The 9,767-nt window shown below is 35.7% G+C and overlaps 1 protein-coding gene across 1 annotated transcript; it reads right to left on the minus strand.

Moving 5' to 3' along the window:
* Positions 1-242: 242 nt before the first annotated feature.
* On the minus strand, positions 243-9,138 carry LOC102599007 (uncharacterized). Its single transcript, XM_006361765.2, has 8 exons — positions 8,728-9,138; positions 5,927-5,994; positions 5,336-5,483; positions 5,175-5,255; positions 4,453-4,539; positions 1,108-1,193; positions 789-909; positions 243-584 (listed from the first exon to the last, which is right to left on the minus strand). Exons 1-8 carry the CDS (start codon positions 9,007-9,009, stop codon positions 507-509), a joined length of 951 nt encoding a protein of 316 aa, XP_006361827.1. The 5' UTR covers positions 9,010-9,138; the 3' UTR covers positions 243-506.
* Positions 9,139-9,767: the final 629 nt, after the last annotated feature.

The raw sequence follows: 9,767 nt of genomic DNA on the forward strand, positions 1-9,767 counted from the left end.
TAAGGGTGGATAAAAAATAAAAAATTGAAGTTGAAAATATTTTTTTAAAAATAAACTTTAAATTTATTTTTTTAACAAAAAAATTGTACTAATATGAAGTTGGAGGAGAGTTTTGGAAGATATTTTCCTTAATTTTTGAAGAAAAGTCATTTTCCTTAAATTTGAGGAAAATGAGTTGATTTAAAAAACATTTTCCAAAACACAACCAAACATGATAAAATTGGATTCATTCCAAACCAACCCTTAATGAAGTTATTATTGTTAAGACTAGATGGCGTCTTGAATTAGGTGTTTGTGATCTGTGATGTTGGACTTGTTTCTTTCCTCAAAATTTATCCTCAACTTAAAAATATACACAACTCCATCAAGTTATGATAGTTAAAACGGGATCGTGATCACATTTTATGAAGGAAAATGTTATCAATCACCTTTCACTTACTCCTCACTATACATTATGATGTGATCAATGGCACAAGAAAACTCTATAGCTGGACGAGCGTTGAATTTCAGGCTGTCGCTATCTTCCTGGAATAGACTATATACAAGGGGTCTGAGCGGCCAGGGTTAGGAGATATATCCACAGCCTATACACAAGCAAGGTCAAAAGAAATCAGCACCAATGAACTTGAGTTTTCTGAAAGGAAAAACTCTACTACTTCAATACAATTTATGCTGACAACCAGATCAGTCTATCATATTGATTGAAGAGAAATCGCTTCTTCGTAAGTTTAATTTGTTGAAGATGAACAACTTTAACAAATGCTCTAAGTAGAGAACCTAGAAGTTACCTGTGGAGGTTCAAATCCACCAGCATAATGGAAATAGGACCCAACAATCATAACATGATCAGCATCTCCAGTTGATGTCCATATCGAGATAGCCTTTGTCCAAAAGCAGCGATTCGAGAAACTGGTATACAGGCAGAGTCCAAGAAGAAAAGATTGTTTTCAAGCCTTATAATTTAGAATTAAGTTGACACTGGAAACTACTGGTCCAAGTTTAGATATCTAAGAAAAAAGAAGGTTTGCGGAAACAAGCCAAGAAAAACTTTCTGGATTTGGATTCGTCTGAGAAAATAAAAATTTACACTTCATAGTCATTATTTACCTCATAATTGCAAGTCCACCAGGTTTAAGAACACGCGACATTTCTTTGAAAACATCAAGAGGCTTCGTTAAATAATCTACACTAACCTGCAAGGAGAATCAAAGTTCATTAGCTTTGAATTTTGTTTTTGCTAGAACAATGATACATTTATGACAATGATGCAAACTTAAGATTTGAAGTACATGATGTGATGTTGAATCATCCCAAGTGTTGTCTATAACTTATCACAGGCTCTCAACATCAGGGTAGGATAGTTGTCTAACTTGCAAGGTGCATTCTCCAGATTCAAATCGCCAACAAATAAAATCTCTGAACTCAGATTGTAAAAGCTCCCACCCATGATGTTGTCTCTGGACTCAAATCGCCAAATGATACAAACTACATACTCAAAATCGTAAAACCTCCCGCTAAATGATGCAGCCTCTGGACTCATACCGTAAGAAGGTTCCAAGAAACCTTGTGCCTAAAAATGGAGTCAAGACTTCCTGCTCGAGAGCACCTAAACAAAATAAAGGTCTCTTCTTTATGAAGAAACGGGGTCCCTCCCCTATCTTTCTTCTTTATGTACCGAATGGTCATTTCCCAAGAATAATTCGTGGTTGATGTCACATACTCAGATTTAGTCAAGAACTCGACCCCAAGGAAGAAGGCCATGGAATGAAATGGGTCTTTTGCGACCTGCCAAGGGATCATCCTTCTAATCCAGGAGTACTCTTGCCAACAAGTTAATACAAAACATAATTCCGAACAAGGATGGAAGCGGCTGATCTTTATGGTTAAGTGTTCTCTCATGCTATTCAGATGATCATCCCCCATTACTCTAAAATGAATATAGATTTGAATAGGTTTGAGACGGTTGACCCTTACGGTAAAGTATTCTCCTTTAGAAAAAAAGTCTGACACTAATGCCCAAACACTCTCAAACAAATTGAGGGTTTTTTCCCCGATTGCTAAGACAGACGCAAATTCAAACGCATCTGGGACAACTCTGGGCAGGGGGGGTCACCAGATCAACAACCAAAACTTTGAAAGGCTGACTAAGTGTCCACGGGGAAATCCCATCAGTTATTAGGAAACAAATATTACTTTATGAGCAGTGAAGAGGCTCACCTCCATTCAATGGCTAGACAGGATCACATGCTCCCGCATGATCAAATAAAATCCCTTTTAATTTGGGCTAACCATTTTTAAGAAGTTGTTAATATAGGAAAGGGCAAGGACACCGAAGGATAAGGGATGACCGAAAGCACGTCAGATTAAAAGACTTAAGGAAGATAGCTTACGATGACAGGCTGCTGATCCTCGATTCTGTAGTAGCCAAATTCTTGAGGAAGCCAAAAGGCATATGTTACACTCTTTGCCTTGGTAAGGTCTTTTGTCCTGGAGGAGTTTTATTTCGTAAGCTTTTTAACAAGGAACCAAACACAGGATTCTTTGTCAAAAGGTATTCGTGATGGCTTTAAAATCCAATGTCTACGATGATCCAAGTGAAAAGAGGTACGTGACAGGACGGTCTAAGTGCAACGAACCAAAAGCCCCATTATATGCAGTAGCAATCAATCATCGTCAGCCCCGAAAACAGCACAGCAAATTCCACTTCCCGGATACATTTCATTAGGTGTCTGTAAAGTGGGGAACTATCTGTATGGGGAAAAAAATACGTCTGACGAACTAGACTGTGACACGTGGTAAAATCAAGACCAAGAAATGCTTGTTATAACCCGGGGAAATTGGGAGGGACTGTTCCCGGTGCGACCCGGGGTGTTGACATATGATCATATAAAGTTGCCATGTGACCGGAAATCTTACAAGACCTTTCCCCGGGGAAGGCCATCTTCAGTTGGACACCCTTATAATGATTCTCGGGTGGAATTAACAATCAATCTCAAGTTGTGGGCCAACCTGCCCCCAATCATTCCAGGCAAAGCGTCAGAGAGTAGGCACGTGCTACTAGGTAGCCTTTTCAGTGCTAAGCATGCATTCTGTTTCATATTGACGCGATGGTTCGACTCTTATGGCCTATAAAAGAGGACTCTTACAAGAATAGAAGGCATCGAAAAATCTAGGAGAGTGATACACTAGTCTTTTTTACATTCTTCCCTTAGAATTTCCTTGGGGAAAGGCTCTAAATCTTCCCCTCAATTGAATTCCCTTTTTCCTTGTAGCATATTACATTCTTGTATTAATCCATCACCTTGAACTTTCAGTCTAAAGTAAATGAATTTGACGACCTTATTTGACTTGCCTTAAAACCCTTTCTACAAATTCTACGGTTAATCAAAATGACGGTTTTTCCGGTAAACAATCAAAAGTGAGTTATTTCCAAGTTTCAACAGTGATATCAAAAGCTGGATTTTTCTATTTCTGAGAAAGAGAAGTTGGCTGTTTTATTTAACTAGTTTCAGGGGTCGTCTGGTGTGAAGGATAATATCAAATAGTCTTGGGATTAAATTATAGCACCACTTAATTTGTTGTTTGGTTGGCAAGTCCGGGATAACTTATCCTGGGATTAATAATTAGTATCGGGATAAGTTATCCCTCCCTTTGGGTGGTATAGTAATCCGGGGATAAGTTATCTCGGATAAAATAAGTAAATGACAAAAATGTCTCTTTAAACCCTTTTTATACATCACTTTTTATATTAATGAAGGACATTTTTGTAAGCAAATCAATTGTTCTTAAAATTTATTATTTTGAATACAACAAACCAAATACTCAATAAAAATTAATCTTATTAAAACTTATCCCATCATAATTTATCTCATCATAACTAATCCCGTCATAACTTGAATTCAAACCAAACGACTCCAATTATGTTTTAAGCAAAAGAATAATTCTTCATGTTTCTTCTATCACTGAGAATCGAGTAAAGGAAATTAAAACATTAGAAATCATTGTCAGCAAATATGGACTAAATGGTAAGTCGTACTTTTCTTGTTAACCGCGGAACAAATTACTTTCTGATCCTATGCAGTTTACTTAAGGACACAACTGACTTTTTAGATGTAATCAGAAGTATTCACAGCCTTACGTGATAAAAGAAGCAATTGAACTTGTGGATTTCAACCATAAATGAAGAGACAGTCCTCAACATTAAATTAAAAAGCGATTTCATGAAGTCCAGTCAAAGAGCTGTTTCATTAAAATCAACCAATAAACCAGACATGGATGATGGACCATCCAGTTCATATAGAAGAAACCCCAGAAAAGCTAATGATGCAAGAGCATAACTTTAAAGTACAATGAACAGCATCAATACGCATGTCTAAACCTGTCTACATAGGATGCAGAAAAGATGAGCATTTGTTCAACGGCCAGATCTGAATGAGAAAAAGATGTACATACCACATTGGTTATAACATCAAAAGTATTGTCTCCAAATGGGAGCTTAGGATTATTGTTCAAGTCTTGAACTACATACTCTGTAAGAACCTGCAGAGACATCAAACAAGCAAGTGTGCAAATTCATCTCATCACAATAGTTCTTTAACAAGAACTCCTTACAAGTAAGGTACAAATTTCACAATGAAACATTCAACAAAATGGCAGAAGGAATATATCCCATTTCAATTTCTTCCCTCTAATTCTAAAAATGACTTCAGCTTGCACCTGTTTTTTTAAAAAGTAGAAGTGAGAGAAAAAGTTCTTAAATAGCCTGTACTCCGTCAAAAGAGTCCTTACGATGGCTAGCCACTTCTGGATCTTGATCAGACAAAGGAAAAAGAGCTACCACACCCAAGTGGCCACTTTGTGAAATGATATCTTTGACTACTGTGGACCACAATTTAAAGGTCATGGAACTACTCTTTCTACCCCCACTCCCCACTTGTGGGATACGTAGTTGTTGGAACTCTCCTCTCCCTCTTTTTTTTTTTTTTTTGTGTGTGTGGATGTGGGGGTGGTGTTTAAAATTGACATGTCATGTTAATTAAAAAAGAGAAGAGTGAGTTCCCCATCATCCCGTAAAAGGACGAGGTAGGATATTCTCAAATGGTCGACACGGGTTTTATTTAAATAGAAAATAGTGCATAAGAGGCTAAGACTTGAAGGCACTTTTTAGATCTTACTGTATTTCGCTTAAGCTCTTCTTCATTCATACCCATTCCAACTATCCTTTCTTGCTTGAACCCAGCAGGGTAATGACTGACCTAGATATGGAGAAAGAACAGTTTACGATCATGTAAACATGTTCAGAAAAGGAGAGATTTACATGCAGGAGATACCTTACCCAACTGCTGCACATATCGAGTACTGCTACTCCTGGAGTGTTACTAGAAGGCAAGACCTCTGAGTAATACTTGGTAAGTGCAGCAATAGCTTGATCATCAATATGTGTCACAAAACGCGGCATTTCATAGAATAACGTATCCGATGATCTGAAAATCAACTCAATCCAAAGATGAAATCCAATCAATTTCTCAGCCTCACAGTTCTATGGCTTTGAAGAACAAAGATAATTTGGAATTATAACATAATTCTGTTTCCTAGCAGTTGATTTTATCAATCCTGATTCCTGACCAATGTTTGACAACAGGCGTGACTATCAAAGAACATCATAGCTAGTGAAAGCACAAACCAGTGAGTAAGCGATAAATTGAAACCAGAAAAATGATCAGCATCATGCATCATTAGGAATTAGACAAATTTTTCAGAAATTGTTTTAGTATTGCTAATGTGTTTTCCAGATTAAAAGTAATAAAATGAATGGTGCCAAGCAACCAATTTCAGACTTCTGTGCTCACCGTTCGTGTTCTTCCCTTAATAAAATATGAACAGTAAAGACACAGACAAAAGGAAGCAAAAGTTCAATAGATTATACTCATCAAACCGCTGGAAATCTTCATCCTTGAAAGGAAATTGTTCTGGCCATTCAACATTCTTCAAAACCTTCAAGAAAAGAAAATAAAAGCAATGCATGAAAACTCGAATCGATTAAGACTTGTCATCAATCAGAATTAATCTTTTGGTGTTGAGATGTAAGTTTGACAAAGGTGTATCAGTTGATAAGTTTTGAAACTACAAGATCGAGTTGGACTGTGAAATTGAACTTAGATTGCTGATTCCTATTCTAGTAATTCAGTACTGGCCTTAGTTTCTTACTTTTTTTTCTTCTTTTTTTTCCGATAACCATGGTGTTTAGGCTAGCTTTTATGCACCTTGACTAATTCCACTGGATACCTGCTACCTCCAACCAGAAAGAGTTATCGCGTAACTCTATCCACCAGGCTTGTACAGATGGGAAGAGATCATCCAGTGGTTTTGCGTAAGCAATCTTTCTCAGACCTCTTGGAATAGGCCTTTATTCACCAAGTTTTTAAAGCTCTTCCTCAATATGTTTGATCCCTTTCCAAACCTTCTTCTTCTTTGTCAATGATCTCTTGGGATTTGAATCTGAGACCGTATGGTTCTTAATCCACTTAATTGACTACTAGATCATACTTTTGGGTGCTTCAATTTCTTACTTTTTAGGTGGCATAATGGTTGATAACACACCTGAATTATCACTTTTTTCACGAATTTCACATCCCAATTATCCGTTGTATCTTTTTCCTATCTGAACTATCACCATCTATACTGATAGTTGGCGTGTGAAACTCGCAAAAAAGTAATAGTTGAGGTATGTATTTTTTTGACCAATATCTCTAAATCTTCTATAAGATGTACATGGAAAGAAATTTGATATGCCCTTCCAAGAATGATTTATCTAGTAAAACTACTTTATGATGTGGTGTTTGGGCCAGTTTCCATGCACCTCGACTATTTCATTGAATACCTACTATCACTACCACTAGGTACTGAATAACTTTGTCCACCAAAATTTAGGTAGATGAAATAAAACCACCTAATATGTTTTGTCTCTATTGGGATCAGAAACCGTAGTCTCTAAGGTTTGCACTCACATCACTGGCCACTAGGCCACTATCTGTAAAGTTATTAACACCTCTCTCTCCACAATCTCATCAAAAAGCAGACAAAGTTCATGCTTTTCTTGGGCAAGTATCTGCCGAACAAATTAATTACTACCTTAATACATCTCTACTCTTCTACTGCATAACCCTGAAGCATGGACATATCTATTGCATACAACACTTCATTGAAAGAAAAATATAAGTTCTCCAAGAATTGATGCCAATGACAACAAACATCTTCGAGTTATTTCATCTGTTGCTTTTACCGTCTTATTTTTGGTGTGTGTTAATTAAGTAAATCGTCTATCATGCCATTCACACATATGAATTGGGTGCATTTAGGCACCGGAATCCCTTTTAGTCCCACGTTATGAGGATTAAACTTGAAACGTGCATTTCTTGTTTTATTTCAGTTTAACCTAAAACCTTACTCTCCAGGGCGCTTCCTCATAATTATCATCTATGGTTTGTTGCTTTGCTAATTCACTAACTATCTTAATATCGTATGCAATTAACATGCATCATGTACCTCATCCAATAGTATATACTTGTAGTTCGCCCCTCCAACTAGGGTAAAGCATGGATCAGGGCTGACTCAACAAGATTGGGGGCCTAAAGTGAAACTTAAGAGAGGGGCCCTAATATTATTTTTTTTCATCATATATACTTTTATTTAAAATCTACTTCTCTAACTATTTTAGATGTGAAGTCATTACGTACTATTTTATAATCAATTTGTTTTAATAATTCCTTTTTAAATAGTAATAATAATTCCTTTTCAATTGATAATATAGCTAATTCATTCAATCTCTCTTTAGACATTGTTGATCTTAAAGAAGATTTAATCAGTCTTAGTGTTGAAAAACTTCTTTTGGTTGAGGCAACTGTTACAAGACTGTTAACATTATTCTCTATGCAATATGTGTATTTGAAAAAGAATCAAGTCTTTTTATTTAATTGAGTATTTTCATTAGATCATTATCTTCTACTTGCATAATTTCCCTTAACACTTATAATTCAAAAAATAAATCTAAACCATCAATATCAGAATAACTATTACATGTTAAATAAAGTTCAAGGTTAAGACAATATTTTTTAAAATTCTCATCATCTAGTGATCTCAGTATTTTACCACTAAATAAGAAATCAAAAATATTTTCATATGCTTCAATTGGTTCAAATCTATTTTGAAGCGAAAAATAGTTTGATCTACTCTACATATATAAAGCAAACAACTCTAAATGATTCTTCAAGGGACTTTGTGATTTCTCTATCCATATTTTCATCAAATTATTTCTTACGAAATTCAGATTTATTCTAATCTCATATGCAATTTCATTAGTATAAATCATAACTCTCATAGTACATATAATTTATTTTTTTTAAAAATAACATAGATAAGTAATTGTTTTTTTTTTAAAATGGGGGCCCCAAAATATATAGGACTCAAGCATGACTTTAGTGGCGTAGGGGTTAAGACGTCTTGGCTATATACGCTTGACTTAATGCATTGAGTTTATCAAGACATCCAAAAAAAAAACGCTGAATTAAGTTATTGTGATTCACTCAATTTCTATCTAGATACTTTAGGCGTAATCACCACCTAGTTCACATTGCAATGAAAAACTAATTATCTAATGCTTTCACTAGTAACTTCCATTGTCATTTTTAGCAAACTCTGTCTTGCAGAAGATGAAGATGCAGAATTTACCTGTTCAATTGCACCCTTCTGTCTTGCAGAAGCCACGAAGGATTTAGCACCGACATTGCCAGCCATACTCATGAACTGAGACAACAACGATACCCCAATTCCCAAGACAACTCTACGATGAATATTTCTGCACCGAATTGCTCTCCTCTTACCAACAATTCTTGTTTGAGCCTTTGAACAACATTGAACTGAATTGGTACATGTTATTGGGGTTGAAAATGGATAAATTCCCGCCAAATTTGGCAGCCGACTCTGTAACTTGACACCAAAACGGTTAGCCATTTTTGGGTTATGATGTTTTATCTACACAGATGTTTTTCTGAATGTTGATTGGGTTGATTCCGTTTTTTAAGTGATGGGTATTTGGTGAACGTGTCCACACTCTGACCCAAAAGACTCTCACTCAATGGCCCAAATATGTTCCACCTCAATTTTATGACGATTCTATTGCATTTTTAACAAAACAAAATTATGAAATAAGACAAAAATGTAAATATATTTATGGAAAATAATTATAGTTTAAAAAAATTACAAAAAAAAGCCACCTTTTATTGCAAAACTCTCTCACTTTCTCCCTTGCCACTCCTCTCCCTCTCTCGCCCTCTCTCTCCTTGCCAATAAGAAGAAATTCATTAGAATGTATTATGTATCAATTGTACTCAATCAAATATAGGTGAGAGTTTTGTATTTTATATCAATTGTATTCGAAAAATTATATCTGTATTTTTATATCAATTGTATTTGTATTCATACGAATACAATATGCATTCATCCTCTCTATCACATGTATTATGTATCAACTGTATCCAATCAAATATAAGTGAGATATTTGTATTTTACATCGATTGTATTCGAAAAACTAAATTTGTATTCAATTGTATTTGTATTCTGTGTCAATTGTATTCGTTATACAACAAATACAATATGTATTCATCCTTTTTCCTCCCTTTCTCGATCTCACTCGCCTCTCTCCTCCCTCTCTCGATTTCGCTCGCCTCTCTCCTCCCTCTCTCGATCTCGCTCGCCTCTTTCCTTCTAAT

This window comes from Solanum tuberosum, unplaced genomic scaffold, assembly GCF_000226075.1.
Source record: "Solanum tuberosum cultivar DM 1-3 516 R44 unplaced genomic scaffold, SolTub_3.0 scf00372, whole genome shotgun sequence".
In the NCBI taxonomy this organism is placed as follows: domain Eukaryota; kingdom Viridiplantae; phylum Streptophyta; class Magnoliopsida; order Solanales; family Solanaceae; genus Solanum; species Solanum tuberosum.

What these genes read in the sequence shown, in the direction of transcription:
- LOC102599007 (XM_006361765.2), bottom strand. Translation starts at nt 9,009, where the DNA reads ATGGCTAACCGTTTTGGTGTCAAGTTACAGAGTCGGCTGCCAAATTTG. An exon ending in AGAAGGGTGCAATTGAACAG is followed by an intron (nt 5,995 to 8,727) that starts GTAAATTCTGCA and finishes CTTTTCTTGAAG; the next exon opens with GTTTTGAAGAATGTTGAATG. An exon ending in TCGATATGTGCAGCAGTTGG is followed by an intron (nt 5,256 to 5,335) that starts GTAAGGTATCTC and finishes CTCCATATCTAG; the next exon opens with GTCAGTCATTACCCTGCTGG.